Here is a 27,183-nt window from a genome sequence, read left to right on the forward strand (position 1 = left end):
ACAGGCATAAAGTGGTGGATTCACCCAACATGGTGGCTTAGCTTTTCAAAGTACACTTCAGCCCCTCTCGCAGTTGCCTTGGGGTGCTCTGGCACGTGGCTTGTGAATCAATGGCTTAGTGTAAGATCTTGAAGCTGTATAGTAGTTTATGGCATGGGCTTGGCTCTACAGGATCATGTAACTTACAGTGTTGTCCCAACTTGACCTGCCTGTGGTTCTCTCCTCTACCTGCGGCCTTGGCACAGGAAGTAGGGGAGTGGTGGATCAGGCCTCACTGTGCCTGACCTGGTGTTTTGTTGCCAATGTTGGGGAAAGAAGAAAGGAGGAGAAGGATTAATGGGGTTATCCCACTCATGGGTGGAGAATCCCATGCTGCCTGCTGTGTTTGGAAAACATTCCAAAAACCTGCTGGTGCCAAAAGCCTTCTAGACAAACTATTTCGTGCACAGGGCGCCGAGTAACTGTCTCACTTGATTCTGCTTTCAGATCTGCTGCTGGTAATTTCAGCAGTGCTAAGGGTCAAGCTAGATGAGATGGTATGTTATGCTTCCAAGTTAAACCTTTTTTTCTTTTCTTTTTTAAAGAATCTCAGTCAAAGGGGTTTGTGGTCCAGATCAGTGTTCCCTCTATCAGGTATTCCCAGATGCTGTTCACTACAACTCCCAGCATCCCTAGCTGCAATGGCCTTTGGCTGGGGATTATGAGAGTTGTAATCAAGAACATCTGGAAATCCCTGTTAGAGGGAACACTGGTCCAGATTAGGACCAAACTATGGGAGGGGAGTTAACCCGTGCCTCCCCGCCCACAACATTTCTCCCTCTCACCCCCTGCTGTTTGCCCTGGAAGGGAAGTTCCCACTTGTGCCTCTTCTACCTCTCTGCTCCCTGGACAAATAGTTTTGTGGAGGGAAAGGGCACAGGGAGTTTATGTTAAATCCCCTCCCCTTGCTCTGTGGTCCCCATCTGAATCAGGGCCCCTTTGGCTGTGATGAGAAGTGGCAAGGAAGGTTAATAGAGATGGAAATGGTAATGCCTTTAATGTCTTGTTTAGTTTTGTTATGTAAGGCTTGTGGATTGCCCTTCTGGTGGTGCTGGGTCCACAGAGGAGACTGCACTGTGAGTGGGGCACGGGACGCCCTGGCTCCAGAAGGCACAGAGTGGAGTTCAGAGCAGTCTGGCCCCACTGTCTTAAGTGCTTGCTCAGCCTCCTTGAAAGGAAAGGCATTTGAAGAGGACTGGCTAGTGTTAACTTGGTGAAGTCTGCCTTGCCAGTAATGAAAAGCTTAAGTCACGTGTCAGTCACTTTGGAAGCAGTGGCTGAAATCATTTATATAGCACTGGGCCATTTCATGCATTAGGAATACATCCAAATAATGTAATGTGTGAATGCAACAAACATGGTTGCAAACACATATATAATGTAGGGATACTTTATTGATTGATTGATTCATTCATTCATTCAATTTCTATACTGCCCTTCCAAAAATGGCTCAGGGCGGTTTACACAGAGAAATAATAAAGAAATAAGATGGATCCCTGTCCCCAAAGGGCTCACAATCTAAAAAGAAACTTGTCAGGAAAGTGTCTGCAGCTACCTGTTGAACATACACCTGATGGCAAACCAGATTTGCCTCTATGTAATGTGCAATGGCCATCAGTGAGGTAGTTCTTGTAGAAGCTTATAGCAACCGCCACCTTAGCATTAATGTGTGAATTCTAAAATTCTTACTAAAAACTCTTCTTCTTGTTAAAATTGTTTTAATGACACACACACACACCCCGCAAAAAAAACCTTGGATGCCTTCTTTCCTCGTTGTTGCCTCATTATTGGAGCAGTACTAATACTTTACCATCTTTAAATTTATAAGCCATCAACAGATGTACTCACAAGGTGGTGTACAGAAAAAAAACAATTACAATGTGTGGGTGTGAATAGTGGCACTTCCTGATAAATCCATTAAGTGCCAGGGCCTCTAGAACAATGTACTCACGGATGGTCACAGAGGCCCATCTTACCCTATCCAAGTTAAGCCTTTGAACTTGGGGTCCCCTCCCAAGAAAATACTGTGTGTTCTGCCACTGAGCTTGATCTCCTCGTTGCTTTGGTGTAAGGCCTTGTTTAAGAGCAAGCATTTTCAGCTGGACTATGTTGATTCTTAATTGGAAGCTGCCATATACTACTGAGTCAGACCATACATCCATCTAGCTTAGTGTTGTCTACACAGACTGGCAGTGGTTTCTCCAAGGTTGCAGGCAGGAATCTCTCTCAGCCCTGTCTTGGAGATGCTGCTAGGGAGGGAACTTGGAACCTAGATGCTCTTCCCAGAGTGGCTCCATCTCCTGAGGGGAATATCTTACAGTGTTCACACTTCTAGTCTCCCATTCATATGTAACCAGGGTGGACCCTGCTTAACTAAGGGGACAAGACCGCAAGACCAGCTCTCCTCTGTTAGTATAATTGGGCTACATTTATGATAAATAATGTTCTCCTGTCTAAACTTGGAATATGTTTTCCTAAAAACAAGTGAACTTGGGCTCAGTTCAGATCAGGCCTGAATTAGGTGACTTTCGAGTTCTCCCCATTCTGAGTTCCAGGCCTTGTGATGTCACTGAGAAACACAACAAGATCTGGAGATCTCCTCACCCCCTTCCAAGCTTCTCACTTCCTTCCTCCCCTCTGCCCCCCCCCCCAATCTATCTTCCATCTGTAGCTAAAGGAATTGGCGGCAGCAAAAGGAAGGGCTGCTCCTTGAGTCTTTATTAGGCAGGAAAGCGTTGCTGGCAGAAAGATACCTAATATCAATTTCCAGGTACTCATCATGCTGCTGTTGCTAGGTTAGGTTTGCGGGGAAGGGAGTAGTAGGTGTGACACCTGAGACCTGGGGTGTAGACTGTTCCCATCTTGGTCTCCTCGGAGCCTTCATAAGCCAGCCTGCCACCAGGAAGAGGCGGGAGCTGCAGGCTTGTCCATCCCCATCCCCTGGAACAAGAACATCTGGTGCTCCCTCCCTGGCCCGAATTGCTAGGTACCATAGCAGCACCCTTGAGGAAGGGCTGTCTAGTCACCACAGCAGCTGAGCAGCAGGAATATCCATGCCTTGGGAAGTCCACACTTTCAGCCACACACACACACACCCCAGCTGTTGTTGATCACATTCCCTTTTTAAACATGTTTTGTGTATTGGACCTTGTTGTTAACCTGTTCTCATGCAGAAAGGTGGGATATAAGATAAACACAGCAAGGCAGATCTTTGGCATGAGCTGTGCTGAAATGGATTGCAACAGGTTGGTTGTTCTTGGCAAGTGTGGGGAGCCCTTTCTGGACCCTCCCCTAAAAAACTAGGCTTGCTTATTTGTTTTTAGTACATTTATATACAAAACAGTCCCTGGGCAGTTGCCCCATACAAAAAAGTCCCTGGGTGGGCTGGTACAGATTCAGTTGTCATGAATCTGCTTAATATGCACCTGGGGTTTGGGGATGGATTTCAGAATGTTTTGCCATGGATGAGTGGTACACAGAGCAAGGGAGAGTGGGTTCTTTTAGCTGGGTGGAGGGCAGAGTGACCAGACAGCTGGCTGCTATCACACGTGCCTTGGCCATGTCTGGATAAGACCTTTGCAAGGTGCTCAGCATGGAGCATCTTTAAGAGTGCCCTGAAGTGGTACCTGCAGCAGAATGCTTTTCCCAGGGTATTGTTGGGGGACTGGTATTTGGACCTAGTATTCCCGTGTTCAAGTCTGCTTTGGCTCCCATTTTGTTTCCAAGCCCAATTCAAAGTGCAGTATATCCAAAGGCCTACTTGCTCCCCCAGGGTTCTGCCCACATGTTGAGATTGTCAGATAAGGCTCTGCTCCAACACCTGAGACTAGATTGGGCGTAGGTGGAACAGAGCCCCCTTGGTAGTGGCTCTGGGAGTACGTTCCAGCTTGTAGGACAACTGTCAAGACTGCCTTGTTTTGTCAGACTGTTTATGCAAACTGAGCTCTCCTTTGATTGGATGTTTCTTTCATGCTGACTACTTCATGTTTTAGTTTTGTTCTTGTTTGCTTGATTTGGTATGTTGTGCCCTTTTGGCTGAAAAATAGCATGGTAACCTCAGTAAAAAAATCAAACCCCGTAGGAAAGGCTGTGCCCGCCCCCCCCGCCCCCCGGCATTTGGTTCAGAACTGGCTAGAGTGGAAGGCTCTCGCCTTTCACCTTTAAAAATAGCATGTTCCTAGAACTCACGCTGGGGGCCTGCTGCCCAGTCTCTGGAAAGTCCTGTCCAGTTTGAACGTTGGTGCTGTCACAAGGCACTACGTATTTTGCAGCTTTCCTGCACAGCTATAAAGGCTAGAAGGTGCAGTGTGGACACATACACCTCCTCCCCAGCAGGATCTTAGACCCATGCCTTTCTGCGGGATTTCATCTTTTTCAGCCAGTGCTGAGTTTGTTCAGGCTCTGATTAGATGCAACAGTGCCACCCCCCCCCGCCGCCCCAGCAAACCACTCAGGAATGCAGGGTGGGCCTCCTTCAGCCCCCATTGCATCTGAATTGGGTCTTGCATCTGCTACAGAAGTGTCTTCTTCTGTGTCTCGTTGAGAGATCTGTGCCAGGTGGGTGTGAGAGGAGATTGGTGCCTGTCCTCTGGTCGTTCCACAGTCAAAAGGATAATGTTATTGATCCGTCCACGCTGGAAGGCTGCCCCTCCAGCAGTCTGAGCAAATGGTTGAAAGATCTCTTGTGGTTGCTCAGGCTGAGCCCAAAATGCCTGCATGTCTCCTTTTCTCTTTAAATGACATGCAGCATAATGAAAAAATGTGCCTCTCTTGTCACATCTCTTCCAAGGAGGGAGGAGGGAAGGGGGGTGCTGTGGTGCACACATTCCCTCTGACCTTGGGAGTTTAAGAATGCTTCTCCGTAGGATGCTGTGTGTGTGTGTGTGTGTGTGTGTGTGTGTGGTTTTCCTCGCATGTTGTGCCAGCTTCCTGCCTCTCCCTGATAGCTCTTTCAGTGTGCTTGGCAGGTGCTCTGTAGAATAGGAGGTCCAAACACAGGCTGCAATAAACCTAGGTGTTCCAATGAAACTGCTCCAGAAGAGTCTGCAAAAGAGGTCTGGGGAGTGGAGGGATAGCTCTCTCAGTGGCTATTAGCTGTGATTGCCAGATGGATCCTCCATGTTCAGTGGCAGTCTGCCTCTGAATGCCAGTTGTAGAGAGGCAACGTGGGCAGTGTCTCTTGCCACCTTGGTTTGCTTCAGGGCTTCCTAGGAATCCCTTGTAGCATCTCCAGGTATCCGGCTGGCTAGTGTTTGGAGCAGAATGCTGGACTCGTTGGGCCTTTGGTTTGATGCTGCAAGGTTTTTCTTGGATGGGTTCCCTCTGCTCAGTTCTGGGCTTATTTCTGTAATTGTTGGTCCTAAGATAATATCCTTATTCACTTCCATCTCTACCTGTTATGTGACAAGGGTTTATTGAGGGATGCTTAAGATGTTCATGTCTTTATCAAATTATGGGGCCATTTAGGACTAATAATGGTGCTGCTTCTCCTCCTGGCTCACTGTACTTACTGCTTGCAAGCTTCTAAACTTTGAAGGATCTGGATAGATTAGAGAACCTTTTTAATCTTCCTGCCCCTGAAGAATAAAAAAGGTTATGAGAAGCCAGCCTCTCAGCTCCCAGACTTCAAAATGAGGAACCACCTGGGCCAAAACATCAAGTTTGCCATTAATGTGGTGGTAAGTCTGGAAACACATTATATATTCAAGAGAGCTGGTGTGATAGAGCCATCATTTCCTATGGTGTGCATATCTTGCTGTCTTCCTTTTCTGAGCCAAAAGGTTCTGAAAAGGCTTTCTTCTAGAGATTAAAAAACCTGCAAGCACTGTTTGACCAGAGACAAACGTGTGTATTCAATAGGTAACAGTGTCAGTATTGTACTACTTTGGTTTCTTTAGAAAACTACTGTCTCTCCTTAGTGATACGGTTTTTCTTTTCTTTTTGGAGAATGTTTGGTTTCTAGCCGAGATGTTGGTCAGTGGTAGTGCTAGTTCTACAGGCCAGGGTCCACAAACACAGTTCCCAGTGATGGCCATACATCTAAATGTATGACCACCAAGGAAAAAGCCTCCAATATACTCCATCAGAAGTAAAACACAAAGTCATTGCTGCCTTCAAAATGTTGCTGGCTGGGCTGAGTTGTAGGGGGAAAGCTGCAGAATGCACACACTACTCTTTTCTTTTCTTTTTTTAAGCAATGGGTACAAAAAGGATGCACTAAGGGCCAAACTAGATGCAACTCAAGAGAACTGTGAGCAGTTCCTTGAACTGTTAAAACAAAATATGTAAAAAATGCCCAGCCAAAGCCTGAATACCACCGGTGTGTGCATGTGCACAAGTGTGAATTTAATTGGAGCAGCAGCGGAGAAGTTGGGGTGCTTTAATCCTTTCCCCATGGGCAATGTTTCTAATCAGAATCTTCTCCCCTGCTTTTTTGTCTCTCCTCCCCCTCCCCCGATTGGCAAGCAAGGGGTGAGGGCAGTTCTTATTAGAAAAATAGCTAGTGGGGAAAGGGTTAATCGCTTCTCCTACCCCTGCAGCTCTGATCACATTTGCAGCTGTGTTCAGTTTTAAAAAACCAGGAGACTGTTTGCAGATCCTCTGCATTATGTCTGATTTGACCCTCGGTTTCCCTTTGCAGAACAGGAATCAAGAGAGCCAAGCTTCGCTGGCTGCTAGAAACAACTGTTGGCTACCAAGCCTAGCCAAAATGCAGGCATCTCTGTCCACAGAGCTAGGGAGATCAAGAACAAGTACGTCGTAAAACAAGGTGTCTTGCCTAACCCAAGTTGGGCATGATCTGTGAAGAAGTTTCATGGCAGCCATCAGGACTGTGTCCAGCTTCCATTGGGAATATAGCAGCAGGCAACCAGAAAAGCAAGAGCATATGAAGCTGCCTTGCATGGAGTCATACCATTGGTTCTTATAGCTCAGTGCTGCCTGCTGACTAGCTATGGGTCTTGGGAAGAGGGATCTTTCCCAGTGTTACCTGGAAATGCTGCAAGAGGTTGAATCTGGGACCATCTGCATGAGCACAGCAGGAGCTCTGCCACTGAGCTGACAGCAGCTTCTCACCACACATGCTGGGCAAAGCATTTTTTTTAATGGTGGGGGGATGGTCAAATGAGGTGTGTATCCCTGGCAGTGGGTGATGTGCAAACAATTGCCACCGGGGTTGTAATTAACCTGCTTGGAGGTGTGTTTGTGGCGTAACATGCTTGGTGTTTCTGTATAGCATTTCGGAATCTTCAAAAGCACTTTGTGTATATTTTCTCAACAGAGCAGTCCTGTGAGGTATGTCAGTGTTGTTCTCTCTGTGTTGCAAACTTTGGGGCTGAGAATGGTAGGCTGCCCAGGGTCATCTGTGAGTTTGTGGTTGAGGTGGGATTTGAACTGGAGATCTATGGAATGTGATGTGGCTCTCGAGATATGACCGGACCTGGGTTTTAACTTGGGCCATCTCGGAGTGGATGTACAGCGGTGTGATTTCTCTCTCAGTTGATGCCTGATTAAGAGCAACATAGAAATGTGAGGGCTATTGGACATCTTTCCTAAATTGTGTGTCAATAAATTTCTGTGCCATGGCAACTTCTCTCCTTGACAAACAGCAATCGTTACTTTAGCAGTTATGAACTTTTGCCTATCTTGGGAAGCTAATGCAGCAAATGGTGTTACTGAGGCATTCGAGATGCAGATCCATTCTGAGTTTTAATATATCTCGTCTTGAACAGAACGTACTTTGTTCAAGCCCAAGGTTCAGCCCTCCTGGGATTCCCCCCTCCTTTCATTCCCCCCCGCCCCCAATGCTTCCATGAAAATCTATTTTTGTGTACATGTGTGTGCCAGTTGTTTGACTAATGAGAATTCTACCTGCAAAAAAAGAAGTGCTTTGGAATCTGTCCATTTTGAAAAGGAGAAAATGCACTCTGTGGAGGGGGGTGGTGGTTCAGGTCTCCTGGCAGTGGGATGTAGTTGGACACTCCACTAACCTCCCAGTGGCCATTGGCATTCAACCCCGGGTGAGCTGGGAAGTGGCACATTACAAGACTGGACTGGTTCCTGTCAGAACAGTTGTTTGGGAGTAGGCAAGCACAAGTGCTCCAGGATTCGGAGCAATTCCAAGTCTAAATTGAGAATGAAAAACATTCTCAAATGTGTTTCACTCTCAAAAACTTGTTGGAAACACAGTCTTAATTGTACAGGTCTGCTGTTTAGCACTGAAGATACAGTTGTGTGAAAAGCTTTAATCAGGGTTGGAAAAACATTTCCAGGGTTAAGCTGCCAGGAACTGCCCTGGGCTGAATAAATATTTCGGAATCCTAGAAGCCAGCATTGCATTTCTCAGCAACAAGGTCTCTGGGCTATTTCCAGCTCTGGTGTTTGCCTTTCTCTTGCATTGGGAGAAATCTAAATTTTAGAGTTTCTGAGCTAGGCATATTTACTACTGAGTGTGGCTGAGAGGGAAGAGGAGACGGTTCCATGATAGCAGCCAGGTATGTTGTATGTAGTCTCTCTGGCCATCCTGTGCTTTTATTGTCATGGTGGCCTGTTGACCACCTAGGGTGTGTTACAGGGAGGCACTTCATAGATAAGAATGGAAAGCATCGCGTTGCCCTTGCTGAGTATACGGTAGGTGAGAGAGGTGCATTCTGTAATAATCAGTCCTAGTTTAACCATGAGAGTTGCATGTGCATATTTAGTCATTCAGTGGCCTGCACCCTTATGTAGTGTGATAATAGTCAAGACTGGGTGGGCTCTGCCCATGGAGTACAAACCCTTTGCTTGACCAAGCTGTGTTAATGCAAGCCACGCTCTGGCAGCAAGGTGACCGTCTCTCCATGGCAGAACACTTGCTTTGCATGCAAAGATGTCCTGGGATTTAATTTGAGGCATCCATTCTTAAAAAATCTGGGGTAGCAGGGCTGGAAAGGACCTGTGCCTGAGAGACTCTGGAGAAATGCTGCCCAGCAAGATTAGTGTGGCTCGCTAGAAGGTGGTTCTGTACAGAGAGCTCAGTGTAACTTCCGGGGGCCAGAAGGTGGAGAGAAGTAGCTGGAGAAGATCACTTGCTTCCTTGGTTTGTCTGCTTCCAGAGGACTGTTGGACTAGATGGACCTTTTGGTCTACTCCAGCAAGCGAGATCTTGTATTCCGAACAAGTTCTGTATTAGGGGTGCGCACAGAGCGGTAGTGTCAGCCGTTCCACAAACTGGTTCAGTTGAGCCCACTGGCTGGGCTGGTCAAACCGATGAACCAGCCCAATCCAGTTTGGAGCGGTTTGCGATCAAGCCACTCGGACTGGCCTGGTTCACGGCAGACCAGTTTAGTTGCAAACCGGTTCTGCATATCGCTATTTTGTACTGCTTTTCTATCTTTTCTGATTGTGAGACTTCGTAGGCATTGGAATGCTTCTGTTAAGGCTTAGGGTGGTGCACTTCTGGGGCTGTTGGAGTTGGGCAGTATGGAGAGAAATACATAAAAATGTGAAGCCTCTCCATATGAAATTGGATCGCTGCTCCAGCCCACTTCTGTGTGCTCTGACTGGCAGCTGCCCTCCAAGTTCTCTGGCAAAGCTCTTTCCCTTAAAGCCTTTAACGGGAGATGCAGAGCCTATGCTGACATGCTGAGCTGTGGCTGCTTCAGAGGGGGAGGCCCTTGCTAGAGGTGGGATTTGAACCCATGGCCCCTTGAGCACAAGCCACAGGCAAGCCATTATGCCCCTGGGACTGTGCATACAGTGCAACAACCCAAAGTAGAGACTTGTGCTTTTGTGGCTGAGTGAGAGGTAGGATTCTGTGTATTAGGCCTTGAGGGCACCTGGCCCCAAGGACTTGGGGCTCTTATCTTTTTCCTACGCAAGGCACTCATTTACAGCACCATCCTTCCCTTTGTTGTCTTTGCTCTAGCCTCGGACAGCCAGGCCAGATCAGCCTTACAGCACTTCTGAAAAATGCACTCTCCCCCAACCCGTCCCAAACTGAAATCAGCAGCTGCCCTCTGCAAATAACATGTCTATTGTTTCATACGTGGCTTTGGATTTGGCATGATTTGTGCTTTAGGAGAAGTTGCTTTCAACAGGTTATTTGAGGGCAGAGGAATGTCTAACACGCTTTGCTCTCCAACTCTGCTTTCTCCTGCAGACAGTTTACAGTTGGAGTGCAGAGTGGGTGGGGAAAGTGCATGCTTGAATTTTCCTCTGTGCATTAGTGGTTCAAGTTGACCATGGGGTCTCTGGGATTCTGAAGCTCTTTTGTGGAAACCCCGGAAGGCAGTGAAGTACATAGAAGCCACCTCCCATAATCTTAAAAGGAAAATGGTTTCCAGCCCTGGATTCTGCAGAAACCACCCAGAGATGCAAGTTTGGGGCGACATATACATATGCTAAATAAATAGCCCAGACTCTCTCTCTGGCACAGAACTGCAAAATTCCACATCCTGACGTGCCATATCCTCTACTTCCAGTTTCCTTTCAAAAATAGGTTTGTTGCCCTTTAAGAAACAGTGCTCAACCTGGGAAATGTTAAAGTTGCTTTTTGGGTTGGCCCAAGGGTGACCTCTTGGATGGAACCAGAAGAACCGGCATGTTTTCACCACCTCAGCTTGGGCTAGCCTCAGCTCAGTGTCTGTCTCGGGCTTGCAAATAGCGACTACTGCAGCCCCTTGTGGTGAGCGAGTATGGTGCCCAGTTGACTGTGCAAGCAAGCTGTATGGAACTTGGATTCCCGTTCCACCCTTCCAGGGGAAGACACCAGGTGAGGCAGATGACCTGTTGTGGATGGGCAACTTGTGAGGGTTTCTTTGAAAGGATAGTCTGTTTTGTAGCCCACCTCTCCCTAGAGCTCAGGGCAGCTCTTGCACAAGCAGAAGGCGTGGCCTTAGAGTTGGCTGCTCTCCTACCCTAACCTTAGAAGCAGCTGGTTCGAGCTGATGTTGGGTGTCCTGCCAGGTTGAAGTTCTGACAAAGAATGTGTGCTCTTAGAACATAGGAACAGCCCTGCTGGATCAGGCTCAAGAAGACCCATCTAGTCCAGCATCCTGTTTCACACAGTGGCCCACCAGATCCCACTGGAAGTCTGCAGGCTGGAGTTGAGGGCATGCCCTCCCTCCTGCGGTTACTCCCCTGCAACTGGGACTCAGAGACATCGTGCCTTTGAGGCTGGAGGTGGCCTATAGCCCTCTGACTAGTAGCCCTTGATAGACCTCTTCTCCATGAAGTTATCCAAACCTCTCTTCAAGCCATCCAGGTTGTTGGTTGTCACCACATCTTGTGGCAGAGAATTCCACAAGTTGATTATGTGTTGTGTGGAAAAAGTACTTCCGTTTGTTGGTCCTAGATTTCCTGGCAATCAGTTTCATGGGATGAACCCTGGTTCTAGTGTGATGTGAGAGGGAGAAGAATTTCTCTCTATCCACTTTCTCCACACCATGCATGATTTTATAGACCTCTATCATGTCTCCCCGCAGTCGTCTGTCTTCTAAACTAAATAGCCCCAGATGCTGTAGCCTTGCCTCATAAGAAAGGTGCTCCAGGCCCCTGATCATCTTGGATGCCCTCTTTTGTACCTTTTCCAGTTCTACAATGTCCTTCTTTAGGTATGGTGACCAGAATTGTATACAGTACTCCAAGTGTGGCTGCACCATAGTTTTGTTTAAGAGTGTTGTTATAGCAGTTTTATTTTCAATCCCCTGCCTAATGATCCCTAGCATGGAATTGGCCTTTTTCACAGCTGCTGCACATTGAGTCGACAGTTTCAACAAGCTGTCCACCACGACCCCCAAATCCCTCTCCTGGTCAGTCAGTGACAACTCAGATCCCATCAGTGTATACTTGAAGTTGGGGTTTTTTGCCCCAATATGCATCACTTTACACTTGCCAACAATGGACCGCATTTGCCAACAACATCTGGGGAACCAAGTTTGAGAACTCCTGCACATGTTGTCAAAAGCTGCCATCTCCTCCTCCTTCTGTCTCCCTGTGTAGAATTTTGTATTGTGGGCAGCAACGGTCCTCTTGTGCAGTGCCATGCACGTTGGTGGCCCTACATAAAACCATAATGTGAGAGGCTACAAACCTTTATGCCATGAACCATGTTACCATGGTTTACCTGTTTCATCTAGCCAATACTTTGTTCTTTTAAAACAATGGGAAACACCCTTAAATGTATTTTGAGTGGGCTTCATTGTTGGAAAGATTGTTTAAGCCTTGCCTATAAAGTTTTCAAGTGATTCAAGTTTTTAGCTATTCCCAGGATTCTTGGCAAGCAGGTTCAATAAGCCTTTTGCACGCAGATAATTTCCTTAATTTTGATGCATCAGTATTGAGAGCAAACACGAAGTCACGATCCTAGGAGGACTCAATGAATTCGTAGTGAAGTTCTATGGACCACAAGGAAGTAAGTACACAAACTTTATCCCTATCTTGACGCTGGTGCTTCAGACGTGTGCCTCATTGTTGGCTGATTCGATACTAAAGAAGGGGGAAGTGAAAGGCGGCTTAAGTCTCTATTTTGTCTGCATAGATGCCCACTTCCCCAGACTCTCTTATGAAACGTGAAGCTGCCTTCAGGAGTCAAACCATTAAAAATGTTGCTTCAATTCAGATTCAAGAGGATGTTTTAGCTCTATCGTTGAATTCTGGTTGAGGCAGCAACATACAAAAGGAGGTTGATAACCAGTTCAAGCACACTTCATGCAGAATAATATCAAACTGGCAATGTGTCTATAAAACTAACAGTGGACCAGTTTGGATGATTGTTGCTCAGCTGCTCCACACCTAATGAGGAGGAGCAAGGCAGAGCACCTCTCCCCACCAGGACCTGGGATCTTGCCCCGGCTTAATCACATGGGAGTAGAATGTTAGCAACTTACTTTAACTGCATTTAGGCACAATTGGATGTTCTGCCCCAAGTGACTGTGGGGGGGGTGGCACACCAGGTGCTGGGGAGACATGCCTGCGCTCCTACATAGGAAGCTGCCTTATACCGAGTCAGACCATTGGTTGGTCTAGCTCAGTATTGCCTACACAGATTGGCAGCAGCTCTCCAAGGTTTCAGGCAGCATTGCTCCTAGCCCTACCTGGAGGTACTGTCCAGGATTGAACATGGGACCTTCTGCACACAAAGCAGATGTTCTGCCACTGAGCACTGGCCCCGTCCCCTAAGGGGAACCGGCAGACAGTCTTTGCATGCATTCACCCATCCAAGTGCAAACCAGGAGAGACCCTGCTTAGCAAAGGGGACCATTCATGCTTGTCACTGCAAGACCAACTCTCTTCCCCAGTTGTGTGGTGGGCAGCTGGTCTGGAGACTATCCTCTAAACCAGCCCAATGAGGATAATTAACTTGAGGGGGAGGGGAAGTTTGAATTTGTAAATGTTTTTACAAGCAAAATAGTTACAGGATTAGAAAAATGGAAAAATAAAACAACCATACAGTTCAAAGCTGTGATTGAAGAAGTACTCGCTTTGAACGTCTTCCTACTTCTGATGCTTAGTTGTTCAAGGCAACCAAGAGCTCAGCGTCTCTGAACTGATTTTTGTTCAGGTGTGGTTTGACTCCCTGGCTGCCTTATACTCAGGCCACAGCTCTGCCTAACTTGGTATTGTTTTCTCTGGCCAGTGGCTCTCCAGAGTCTTGGTGAGAGAAAGGCCTTTCCTATTGGTACTGCCCAAGATCATCTGAACTGATGATGCCAAGGAACGAACCTTGAACCTTCTGCATGCAAAGCAGACACTTTGTCACTGAGGCTCTGCCCCTCCGTCCATCTGGACACTGACTGGAATGGGAAGCATTTGTGAAAGTGCTGCTTTGCCAGTGCCCTTGGATGGCAATCTTCCCTGGCAGTTGTCCCAAACAACAAAACTCTCTCAATGTGTGTGTGGGGCAGGCACATCGCTAGGAAATGTGGCAAGGGAATCTAAGCACACACAGGTAGGAGAGAAACCAGAGAATTCAGCATAACAGCACCAAAAAATGCACATGCTTCATAGACTTCCAGTATTTAACTGATTATTTAAAAGGGCAGCAATGGATTTTTTTTTTTTTTTAATTGTCTTCTTCAAACTGCAGTTTGTAGAATCCTAAAGTGGACAATCAAGAGGCATCCCCTCCTGTGGGGGAGAGAAGCTGGGCGCAGTATGGCTTCTATGACTCTGTGTGTGCCATATCCAAAAACAAAGAGTGTGTTGCTTCAACACTATTATTTTTACCTGTATCCAAATTCGGTCAATTAATAGGATTGACAAAGAAATCCTGGTTTATTCAATTGGATATAACAACTCTAGTATTTTATTTTGTTAAACCAAAATGCTAATGAAGCCTCTTTTTTAAAAAAAGTGTTCACCCGACAACCCAGCTCTTTTGCACTCACTGGCCAGAAAACCATAAAGGGGGCGATTGGTAGAGCCTTGCTGAGCAGATCTCATAAGGGGAAGCTGGAGACTGCCTTACACTGCAATCTTAAAAACCAGCATTCCAAGGGAGGGTCCCGGAATATTCTGGCCCTGCTGTTCACTCTTCACGTCCCTGAAAATCCAGTCGGCAGATTCTCGGCTTAGGAGCCTAGAAAACAGCCTTGTCCCGTCAATCCGTCTAGCTCCGTATTGGCTGTACTGTCGGAGGACCATCTTTCCCAGCCCTCGCCGGAGATGGCCCTTCTGCGTGCATGCTGAGCAAGTGCTCTGCCACTGAGCCTGCAGCCCTTCCTCGCGTTCTAAGAGTTGAGCATTGGCGCTGCAGCGGGAGGAGCCCGAGCCCAGGGTTACAGTGCCTGTGCTTTGTGCCCAAGGATTTGGGTCCAGTCCCTGCCAGCCTCTCTACTTAGGAGGGGAGAGGCTCTTTGCCCGAACCCTGGAGAGCCCCTGCCAGTCAGTGGAGACCGTACTGAGCGGAGTGGCCCAAGGGGCTGACTGTGTGGAAAGCCCCTTCCTCGGTCCATGGCATTTGGGGGGTCCATGCGACGTGCAGCCATGCCAGATGTGTGCAGCTCCTGTCTTCACAGGGCTCTTGCCCAGCTCCTGTTCCTTTCCGAGGGGCTTGCTCAGGGGAGCTGCTGCTTCTGCTGCTGGGTGGGGTTGTGCCCTGGAGCCCAGTGCCTGAACCTTGGACCATTGGGTGACCCTTTTTGTGCCTGTCTCGGGTGCCAAACCAAGCAAGTCCACTCTTGGAAATGTCTGCCCAGGTTCCTTCTGCAAATTAACACTTTTTCCCCCTATGCAGCGCCGTATGAAGGTGGAGTGTGGAAAGTTAGAGTGGACCTTCCCGACAAATACCCCTTCAAATCCCCATCTATAGGTAACTACCAGAAACTTGTCCTTTATCTTGCTTGTTTACTTCCTGGTAGAATTAAGTCGAGTTTCAAAACTACTGGTTCTCTGCAGGGCTGACTCCAGGTTTGCCTCCACTGGCCTTGGTGTCCCACCCTGCCAGCCCCTTCAGGTTCCCCCAGGAGTCAGTGGCTCCCCTTCCGTTATCTGGACTAAGAGAATACAAGAGTGTGTGGCTGCCCCCTAGAGGACAGGAGGGCACACCACCACTGGAAGCCAGATATGAGCAATCAGGCCTTCTGTGGTATATCTCTGGGCTGTTGGGGTGATGGAGATGAAAAGACAATTGCCAGAGGTAGAGCGGAGTATAGGGACAGTCTTGCTTTTCAAAACCTGGTCCATCTGAAGCTGTGATTGGGAAGGGGACTGGACCTATCGGCAGCTTGTGGTTCCCCTTTCCCTTTGCTGTTGCTTCTCCTGCGGTGCCCTGTTGCTGAAGGCCAGTCTGCCCACTGTAGGGCAGGACGGTGCTCCCTGCCCTGGCATTGCCTTTGCCCCACAGGAGCGAGTGGCAACTACCTTACATGTATGGGAGAAAGTAAAGGTGTACATCGGGAGACCCCAGTGGGGCAGGAGTTGGGACAACCGACCTCTGAGAATCAAACCTGCTTTTGACTGTAAGGTCCTCTCCTGGATTCAGCTTCTTGGTCACACCAGAGTGTGGCAGAGTGTTGGGAATGGCCTTTAATGTCTGTGTATTAGAGAGAACTCTGGGCAGGTTTTCCGGGGGTGGAAAATGAACTTATTTAGGGCACCGCCAAGTGATCCATATCGCTTTTAAATAGCAGCACTTGTTTTAAATAGCTGCTAAGCCCTTTTTTAAAAAAACTGAGCCAGAAGCACTTCAGGGAGGACACGAAAGCAGGAGAAGTTTCAACATCCATTCCTTGAGTTCCAGAAAAGGAACCCAATGGTGACTTGGCACTTTCTGGTTAAGGGCAGGTTCGATCACTCAGCCCATGAAAGTTCCTACAAGGAATCTTCCATCTCAGGTGCAGGAGCAGCTAGAGGGAGAATCCGTGTGGAAACGTGACTTTAAGAGGCTTGGACAAGGCGGGCCTCTTCCACCCCCGGCATCCTGACTTGAGCCAGGCAGGGCCAGGCTCTTTGCATTGCTTAAAATAGACAGTTGCATCAAAGCCGTGTGCTGTCTCCAGCGTCTCGGACTTCCCTGCATGGCTTTTTAGGCACGGCTAGCACCTTTCTGAGCTGTCCCCTGGAAGGTGCCCAGGGCTGCGTCCCACCCCAAGGGTTGCTGTTCTGAAGAGCAGCCCACTCAGGGTGGAATTTGGCTTATTCAAGGGCTGAGGGATGTTCAGGGAAGCTGCTAGCATGATGCCTGTTAAACCGCCAGATGCTGCATTTGTTGAAAGGGATTCGATGAGAATACCACATTAATGGCACTTAGACATGTTAGAGCAGGGTAGGCAACCTTGGCTCTCCACCTGTTCAACCACGGCTCCATCACCCCCAGCCAGAATCCATTGTGGCTGGGGATGATGGGATCTGTAGTTCAACAACAGCTGGAGAGCTGAGGTAGCCTACCCCTGAGTTAGAGGCTTCAATCCAGGTTGTGCATCTCAGGGTTTGGACTGTACTCAGGTGACGGCTGCTTCTTTTCCCTGATTTTGCCCCTTTAATCTGTCTTTTTTAAAAAAAATGGCATTCAGTCTGTACCTTTTTATATGTATTGCGTTCTGTCTGTGGGTATGACTCTGCAGAACCTTTGAAACTTTCCACCCAGCTCTCCCCCTCGCATCCCATTCTGAGCCATCGGCACTTCCTGCTCACTATGAGTCGTGCATCCACAGGAGACAAAAGGATGTCCGCAAGCCTTTCGCTCTTGGCACAGCCTGCATTTCAACATTCTTGCCACGTTCTTTTAACAAGCACAAAGAGTGGTTTGGCAACCTAGACGGAGAAATGACTCTCCCGCCACACTGCGGTGAGGGCAGCCTGGCTGGCCATCGTTGTGTGCTCTTCCTAATCCACGGGGCAGGAATTGTTTCCCTACCAGTTTGGACTTGAGGAAATCAAATGGCTTGCAAGGGAATCGCCCCGAGGAGTGCATTGACTTTTCTTTCTCTCTGCTGATCTTCCATGAGCCACTGCTCTGACCCTTACAAGAGCTTCTTCTAGTGTTAAAAGTACCTGTTTGTGTTCTGAAAATATAGCTGCAGCCGTGACCCATCAAAGCAGCAGAAACCTCTCTTGGTAATGTGGAGGCAAATTTGAGATGTGTGAATGCAAGATAATCTGGATCTCAGGCTGACCATACTCGGTAAGGGAGGGGTTCTCAGACTTGGGTCCCTAGATCTGAACAGTAGGTCAGTAGCTGCCCCTCGGTTGTGGACCACACTACCCATAGGAATAAGAGGTTTATCATCCCTGAAGGCCTTCAAGAGAGGTGTAAAGACCTACTTTTTCTGCTTGGCTTCTAATAACATTTAAGTGGCTCTAATGGTTCTTAATTTTATGTTACTATTTTAAGTGGGGGTGTTTTGGTGAGCCACCCTGAGTAACTTTTGGCTGGTTGGTATATAAATAAAAAATTATATATGTTGGACTACAACTCCCATCATCCCCAGCCGCCTTCAGCAGAGGTTGAGAACCCCTGCAGGAAGGAGAGGTCCCTTCCCTGGAAGCAGAACTTGAATAAACTAGGCAGCAGGGGCAGAGGGGAGGGCTGCAGAGCAAGGGTCACAGGGCAGGGCAGAAAGAGGGAAACCAGATACTGCTGTACAAATGGTGTAGTGTAACCAGTATATATCATATCTTAATAGAACATGTTTCAATCTGTTAAATAACAGGAGAATCGGTAAATCCAAACATCTAGTGGGTTAAGAAGGTTATAGATAGGCCAGAGGTGGTTCTATTTTTAAATTCACCTTTTTATCTAGCAAAGATGATCATGCTTGTTTCTAACACTATTTCTTCTTGTTTAGACCTGTATTAATAGTGTTTGACTGTAACTGAAGAAGTTACATGAAGCAGAGTATTAGTGCTGCCTGTACTGCAGTCATTAGAACTTGCAGCCATTTTCGTTTACTATCAGCTCTGCAGCCAATGCAAGTGGCATTCAATATTGCATATCCAGCAAATGGTATGTAGAATCATCTTTGGACATTTATATTTATCTCTCAAGAAACTTACAAAACAAAATTTAGACCTATTACTGCACATTGTTAGTTTATTACAAATTCTGTAATGCATTGCAACATGGTTTAATAGATTGAAAGATGTTCTATTAAGATATGATATATACAGGCTACATCACACCATTTGTACAGCAGTATCTGTTTTTTCCTTTTTTGCTCTGTGTTTTAAGATACTGCACCCCTTTTTTTGTTTGTTCAGCATTGACATGGGGCAGGTCACAAGGCAATGGGCTCCTCTGCTGAGAGGCTGACATGCCGTCTTCGTGGGATGGACTGACTTGAACTTGTCAACATTTGTCCATAAAGACTGTTCCTGCTCATTAAAAATACAAGGCAGAGCTCTGCCTTAATTCCACATGCTGCTATGTCACTTCTCAGCTGACGTCTTTTCTGTCGCTCACAAGTTGAAACTATTTCTGTCTTGGCTGGTGGACGTTGATCCACGCACACTACAGAGGGAATGCAGCCTTGGGCTACCACAGCAACAGACAAGCAGCAGGATTCCCACCGTCTCTCAGCCTTTTTTGTGGGATAGGCCTGCAAGTTCTGACACGACAACAGCGCAACATCCTCTTGTGGGCTCTAGACTAGCCAAGGATGTTGAGGGCCGGAGTGTGGATCCCAGCAGGATTTTGGGACTAGAGTTGGATGGAGCCCCAGAACACCATCCATTGCAAGCCAGGGTCTGAGCCCAGAAGCCTTTCTGAAGTGTGAGGGGCTGGAACAAGGAGGAACAAAGCCTGCAGAGAAGAAAGCTAGCAACATGACCCCAAAGCACTCTTCCCACCCCCTGTTCTGCTCCCTCGTGGTCTGGGGCAGATAATCATTGAGCAGTCTTGATGATGGCAGTATAGATTACCCATGAAACTGATGGGTAGCAGGTTCAGGACTCAGTCCATCTTCCCTTTGGCAAGAGTTCCCAACCTTGGCTCCCCAGATGGTCTTGGACTGGCCCTCCCACCATCCGTTTGGCCATTGAGGCTGGGTGTGAGGGGAGTTGCCATCCAACAGCATCTGGGAAACCAAAGTTGTAAGCCCTTGACTGATGGCATTGACTCTACTGCCAGTTGAGGTGATGCCCACTAGCTTAAAAAGATGGTTATACCAATCCATGGGAGATGGCGCTTCCAACCATAATAGCTGAATGGAAGGCAGTGTACCTCTGGATTCTTGGCATGCAGAAAGACTGGTGTGTCTGCCCTCCTTATGGAAAAGTGGCTGGGCCCCTTCTGCAAATGGGATGCTGGACAAGACGGGCCTCTGGAGTGAACCAGCAGGGCAATTCTTGCAGCTTTGGGGCACAAGCCATTAGAAACTTCCCCTGCTCAAACCCCATTTAATGAATGGGAATAGTTTTGTGCTCTTGCACAGTTTCCATTCTCTTCCATGAGATTTGTGCATGGGAACTTCTGGGCCTTAACGATACACTAGGCCCTAGGGTACCAATCCTTGTTTTTTAAACTTGGCTTGTTTAGGAGGGAGGGAGCTTCTGAAGAGATGGACTGTTCTTGGTTCACAGCCATTGCTACAGCAAACGGGGTTTGTTTCTCGTTACTAAAGCAAACCTGGCATTTCAGAAAGGCAGGCATCACTTCCTGTGGGAGCCTTTTTTTTCCCCTCCCCCTGAGTGCCGGTCTCTCATCTTGAGGATTGTGTCCCAGATCCAAGACCTATTTTGTGGATAGCATTTTGAACTAGAGTCTGGGAGAGCAGCATCTAAATCCCAAAGCTCAGCCATGGATTTACTGGGTGGCTTCTGCTCTGTTTTTACCCATCTCCTGTGATGGGTAAAACTGGTCAAACGGTGACCAAGCTGGAAAGAGTTGCAGGTTGCTCTTATTATTATTATTTGCCAAATGATTAACACAAGCGGGGGTGGGGATGTTGCCTAGGGACCTTGTGGACTTCCCAGGGAGTTGCTTTGGCCACTTCCGGCTACAGAGTCAGACACACTTTTCATTGCCTTCATTCCTTTGTCATTGGTGGTTGATCATGTGCGGAAGGCCTTGGTCACTATAATGGGCCAGAGTTCAGTGGTAGAGCGCAGGCTTTGCATGTGGAAGAAGGGTCCTAGGTTCACTCCCCAGTATCCCAGTCTTAGTTGACCATTCACACAGCGTAGGATTGCCTTTTGCAGTGTGTTGCTACGTGGTGTGGTGGCCATTGGCACAGACAGCTTTAGGAAGGGAGTAAACCGAAGCACAGTGGAAAGGTCTATCCCCAACCATTAGCCAGAACAGCTAAACGGAGCCTCCCATGTTCAGAGGCAGTATACCAGTGAACAGCAGTTACTGGGAGGTAACAGCAGAAGAGCGTGGTTGCCTTAATGCATCTTTCAGTGGCACAGTCATACAATTCTGTAATGTGGAGAGACTGCCCATGAGCAGCTGACTAAATTGGCGACTGCCCATGAGCAGCTGACTCATGGTCACCTCCTAATGCAGGCAAGCCCATTTTTAATGGCTGGCTTGCACTTTGCATGGAAATGGGCAGTCTTTTGAGCCTGCTTCACCTGACTTTGGGAGATCAGCAGCTATTAAGTAGTTCTAGAGGTGTTAATCAGTTAATTGAGGTCTCTCTCATCCAGGCTTAGCAACTCCCAACTGTAGCTTCTCAGCATGAGGCTCAGGTCTTGGTTGCTGCTCCTTCCCTGGCATCTATTTCAGGGAAACATGTCATATACATGTCATATGCCGGGACGGCGGAGGGCTGGCCGGATCCATGCATATGTGTGCACAGGCTTGATGTGCCCATTCGTTGGAGTGAGGGACTCCTGAAACTGCAGTGTTTGAAATCACAAGTGAACTCACTAATATGGCCTTCATATTATAACCCTATTAAGATGCTGGATGCAAATACAGAGTGTAAAATGGGGCTGGAAGTGCCACCCTGACCTGTTTTACACACTGGATTGCCTCATTCCTGTGAAACAATAGGAGGTGGTAGTTTCTGGTTTCTCGGCCTCTCAATTCGGCTGATTCCGTTCTTAAACTCAAAATCTGGCTGAAGGTTTTGCTTCTCTGCCAGTGAGTTGACCCAATAAAGAGGACCTCCTCTGTGTAGCAGCAAGGAGTGTGAGCTGTCAAGCCTCCGTCTCGGTTTGGTAGCCTTATCCAAGCCCTGTTCTCATCGTTTGCCCTACTTGCAAAAAGGGGATGGGAGCAAGGGTCTGCTGCTGGGAGAATTCCGTGAAGCATCACTTCCAGCATTTAAAACACCTCAGTATAAATGTTGAATTATTTTTGCCCCCTTGTGTTAAAGTTGAACCAACTTGCGTAGACACAACTTCCTGGAAGAAGGAAGTTACAAGAAGAAGGAATTCCAAGCAGAACGTAATCCTAGAATGAAGTTTCTGGCCTCTTTGCCACTGGTGTTGTCCAAAGACCTATGTGGTTTGGTTGACTACTGATCTTGCCTAGAAGCATATTCTCAGTTACTTCTTCACAACACCAGACTGCAAAGCCTTTGAACAGCTTTGCTGCTTCAATGGTACCGTCAAAACTGAACCAACTTTATTCTAGAGGTCATCTGGGGAGCTACAGTTCAAGCTGCCATGATATGGTCATGGGGACTTATTTTGAGAGAGTGGATGTTTTCCTGTGGCCTGTTAGATTCTCATTGACAGACAGATTGTGTGTAGTGGTGGTCTTTCCCCACCCCTTGCTCCTTTTTAATTATACAGCATTGGATGCCTTGTAATCCTGGGCATCTGATTGCAACCAACTCTTGTGTTTGTCTGTTGTAGGATTCATGAATAAAATTTTCCATCCCAACATTGACGAAGCGTAAGTAACAAGATGTATTGCACTCAAGGTTTCTTGCTTTTGGGTGGGGGCTTGGGGGTCCTTAATTGTGGTTGTGCAGCCTGTTTTCAAAGATGTATTTCAGTTTGGGATCTGGGGAGGGAGATGGCGGCATGGTGAGTAGTTTGGACATTGGACAGTTTCCATATATTTAAAAAGGGTGCCAGGAAGAATAGGAGCACCGATTACTGACTCTGCTGAGGACAGAAGAAGCAGCTACTGGTTTCATCTGGCTCTTCTCAGACTTCCTGCCCTGAGAGAATCCTTTCCACATTTGCTTGTTTTCTGGGGAAACCCTGTGCAGAGGATTCTGAGATGTATTTTAGGGCGCACCCTTGCTTGAGGTCTTGGCCAGGGACCATAGGTAACCTGAGTATCCAGTCTAGATCACATCCTGTTCATTTAGACTAGGGGTTCCTAGCCTTGGATGATGTTGGACCACAACTCCCATAATTTCTAGTCACAGTGGCCAAAGGCAGCTGTAACTGAGGATGATGGGAGTTGTAGTTCAATATCATCTGGGTACCCAAGATTGTGAACCCTTGGTCTAGATGGATGTTTAATTGATATAGCTTCGAATGACCATTGAAGTAGTAATCTCAACCACAGTTCTTCCTATTGCCTGGGCTTATCGGCCGCCTCTTGAGTTGAAATTGTGTGTGTGTGTATGCATATGCATGCATTGCATGCATGCTGTGTAAATTGTCTTTGGGGACCTCTTGCTTAGGACTGTATTTTAGCAGTGCATATTGGGAATTGCTGGCAGAGGCAAGATTTAAGCTGGGGTTGTCACAGCAGTCCTGCCAAACTGTAGATTGAAAGTATTGCTTCACTCCCTCTTGTGTTTGCTTGTTTCAGGTCAGGAACTGTATGTCTAGATGTAATTAATCAGACTTGGACAGCTCTCTACGGTGAGTTCAAAATGGAGAGTGGGAGTGGTTTTGTAAAGGATGGTTGTGCGTTTGTGTGTGTTCAATAGATTTTAAGCAGTGAATGGACTTGGGTATTCCTTGATAGGACTGCCCACTGATCGTTCGTTTTGTTTGTTTCTCTTCTGCTCTTCCGGCAAGAAGCTCGGATTGACTTGCAAGGTCCTCCCTGCCCCCTCTGGTTCTAAGGTTAGGCTGGGAGAGGGACTGGCCCAGAGTCATCGACTGAGCTTTATGGCAGAGTGGAGTTTGGATCCAGGTCACCCTAGCCCGGCCCGCTAACCACTGCACCCACACAGTCTTACTCATACACGTTTTAAAATAGCGCTGCTGCTGCTCCTGACTTAAATCTACACGAGATGTGCTGTGGCCGTTTACCATGTGCATCCTTCCAGTACTGCGGTGCCTTGCCACCTCTCCGATAAACTCGCAGAAGGGCTTTGTGCTGTTGAAGGACTACAGTGAAGGGAGATCTGGGTTTCTACTTGTTAATTGAGTGTTAACTGAATGCTCAGCAGTCTTACTATTCTACCTCATCTCTTGCACAGTTAGGCAAAAAGGACAAAAAAATTTCTAACCACACCTTTATCAAAATAAGTGAGATGCCATATTAGTCAATTATATCGATCATAACAAGAATAAGGCAGCACCCTTTATACTAACAATGCATGAGCTTTTTCATGGGTTATAACCCACTTCCTTAGATGCAGGGTGAAAGCAAAGATGGTCAGTTACAGGAAGGTGATGACAATCTGTATTCATTTACAATATGTCAGTGCTTTTACCCATATGAGGTAGCAAAGGAGAGAGATTACCGACCATGTATTTTACCCCCTTGTCACTTGGTTCTGCCCTCACTTTGGTTCCGTCTTGCTTGAATTGTAAGCCTAATGGAGCAAGGACCCTGTGCCAACCTGGCACAAAGGAGCTAAATGGTGTAGCAAGCCAGATCAGACCTTAGATTATTATTATTATTATTTTACATTTTATATGTCTGTGTCAATGCTTTTCTGTTGATTCTTTTCAGATCTTACCAATATATTTGAGTCGTTCCTGCCCCAGTTGCTGGCTTATCCCAACCCCATAGATCCCCTTAATGGTGACGCGGCAGCCATGTACCTTCACCGACCAGAAGAATACAAACAGAAAATTAAAGGTATGGACTTTGGTGGAATGTGGAATCACGACACTGCTCTGTGTTGGCCTCCCTTTCTGCCCTGGTGCGTTTGGGAACTCTTTCAGTGAGCTTGTTTGTGAGGGGAAGCTGCACTGGACTGGGGTGTCCATGTAACTTAGTAGAGGCCAGCTGGCCAGAAGAACAGGCCCATTGCAAGTTGGCCAAAGCCTTGGCTTGTGGGAAGAAGGGATTAGCTCACTTCCATGGGTGTTAAAGAAAGCTGGATTTGACAGTGAGGGAAGGGCATCGCTCGGGTGGTCTGCGTGAGCTTGACACTGAATATGCCTGTCGGAACAAACCTGGGTTGCCTCCTGCTGGGCCCCTCTTGCCCTCGGTGGAAATACCCTGACACGAGCCCCACTGTGCACTGCCTTGTCTGGTAGGCTTGGGCTGCCCTGCCACTGTGTCCATCCCTGTTGCATGAGAGCCAGACTGCTGCCGCCATTGGGATCATCCAAACGTTGGCATCTAAAAATAGTCTTGGTTGGCGGTGTGGCTCATAACGGTTCCTTTGCTTGGGGAGACACAGTTCTGTGGATGCATAATTTATCTCCTTTCCCCTTTCATGCTCATGTTTGGCTTACGGAGACCTATTATGTCTTGGTGCAACTGTGGGAAGAGAAAAAGGGTCGCAGGGCCCAGAACCTTGGAGGAATCGCCAAACAATGACTGCTCTAAAATTCAGGAAACTTGCATCCGTTTGCAGTAGCAGATGGCAGAGCCATTAGCCTTCTCTCCTGCAGAGTGAGGGAGGGCAGGTCTATCAAGGGCTCCTAGTCGGGATGGCTGTAGGCTACCGTCAGGCTCAAGGCAGGATGCCTCCAAATACTGGTTGCAGGAGAGCAGCAGAGAGGGCATGCCCTCACTTAAGAACAAGGATCTCTCCAGACTGGGGGAGTGGGCGACAAAATGGCAAATGCGGTTCAATGTTGACAAGTGCAAGGTGATGCACACTGGGACGAAAACCCCAACTTCAAGTATATGCTGATGGGATCTGAGCTGTCAGTGACTGACCAGGAGAGGGAACTTGAGGTCGTGGTGGACAGCTCGTTGACAGTGTCGACTCAATTGTGCGGCAGCTGTGAAAAAGGCAAATTCCATGCTAGGGATCATTAGAAAGGGGATTGAAAATAAAACGGCTAACATAATGCCCTTATACAAAACTATGGTGCGACCACACTTGGAGTACTGCGTACAATTCTGGTCACCACATCTTTAAAAGGTCATTGTAGAACTGGAAAAGGTGCAGACGAGGGCTTCCAAGATGATCAGGGGCCTGGAACACCTTTCTTATGAGGCAAGACTACAACACCTGGGGCTTTTAAGTTTAGAAAAAAGACGACTGTGGGGAGACATGATAGAGGTCTATGAAATCATGCATGGAGTGGAGAAAGTGGATAGAGAGAGATTCTTCTCCCTCTCACATCACACTAGAATCAGGAGTCATCCCATGAAATTGATTGCCAGGAAATCTAGGACCAACAATTGGAGGTATTTTTCCACACAACACATAACCAACTGGTGGAACTCTCTGCCACAAGATGTGGTGACAGCCAACAACATGGATGGCTTTAAGAAGGGTTTGGATCACTTCATGGAGGAGAGGTCTATCATCGGCTACTAGTCAGAAGGGTAAAGGCAAGCTCCAGCCTCAAAGGCAGGATGCCTCTGAGTACCAGTTGCTGGGGAGCAACAGCAGGAGAGAGGGCAGGCCCTCAGCGCCTGCCTGCAGGCTTCCAGTGGCATCTGGTGGGCCACTGTGTGAAACAGGATGCTGGACTAGATGGGCTTCCTTGGGCCTGATCCAGCAGGGCTGTTCTTCTGTTCTAATCTGGCCTGCAGAGCCTTGCCCGTCCTCTTCTCTGGAAATGGAGTCTCTGCTCTCTCGTGTTGACTGCTAGGCTGGCTTCAGGACCAGCTTGAAACCACGCTTAACTCTTGGGTGGCTTGACATAGTTGCATGGTGGCGCGGAGGTGGGCAGTCCTTTGCGGCGCTCCTTGGAAGTGGGCCCTGGCATCTGCGGAGCCCCTCCCAAGCCGCTTGTGCCCTTAGCTGGGCGGGCGGGGGGCCACGCGGACACTGTGGACTCTGAGCTGTCTCCTTCGTGGCTCTGCCGCCTCCTGTGTCGCCTTTGGGAAGTGGGCCACCGCGCTCTCTACCCCTTCCTGCCCAAACACGTCGGAAGTGCTGCAGCCTCTCTGGACTGGGAGCGTGCTGGGTTTGGAGGGTTTCACTGTAAATGGCTGCTCTAAAAGGGGGTGTCTGTTCTTTGGCGGGGGGGTTGCACTTGGTGCCTAGCGGCTGCAAGGGCCTTTCTGCACCGTTCACACGCGGAGGGGGTCGAATTCTAGGCCACAGGTGCTTTGTGTGCACGCACCCAACCCCTGCTAGGTGAGCCAAGTTGCCCCTTCCAGAGTGGGTGATTTTCATCTATTTTCTCTGGGGGAGAGCAGCTGTCCCCATCCAACCCCAGCACAGCATCCCTCCAGTGGCTGTTGCTGGTGTCTCCCTCATGTTCCTTGAGCCCTTTGGGGACAGGCAGCCATCTTGGTTTGTTCTTATTATTTCCCCACACAAACCACTTTGAGAACTTCTGTTGAAAAGTGGCATTTATATGTTCATTGTGGAAGTAGTGATTCCCCATGTTGGCGGGGGGGGGAGCCCTCTTTGCATGTAGTAAATGGGCACATGAGGTTGCGGAGAGAGTGTGCTAAACCCCAAGCACCCCCTCCATTTCCTGGCTGCGTCCTTCCTG

General features: G+C 47.9%; 1 protein-coding gene across 2 annotated transcripts in view; it reads left to right on the top strand.

The window, feature by feature from the left end:
• Window positions 1-27,183, top strand: part of UBE2H (ubiquitin conjugating enzyme E2 H) — a 52,796-nt gene that overhangs the window by 19,462 nt on the left and 6,151 nt on the right. For both annotated transcript variants that reach the window (XM_053255085.1, XM_053255087.1), the window contains exons 2-6: window positions 12,354-12,430; window positions 15,254-15,328; window positions 22,264-22,303; window positions 23,180-23,232; window positions 24,278-24,406. In XM_053255085.1, the coding sequence (XP_053111060.1) occupies window positions 12,354-12,430; window positions 15,254-15,328; window positions 22,264-22,303; window positions 23,180-23,232; window positions 24,278-24,406 (374 nt within the window). The remainder of the gene's footprint in view (window positions 1-12,353; window positions 12,431-15,253; window positions 15,329-22,263; window positions 22,304-23,179; window positions 23,233-24,277; window positions 24,407-27,183) is intronic.

This window comes from Hemicordylus capensis, chromosome 5, assembly GCF_027244095.1.
Source record: "Hemicordylus capensis ecotype Gifberg chromosome 5, rHemCap1.1.pri, whole genome shotgun sequence".
NCBI classification, from domain to species: Eukaryota; Metazoa; Chordata; class Lepidosauria; order Squamata; family Cordylidae; genus Hemicordylus; species Hemicordylus capensis.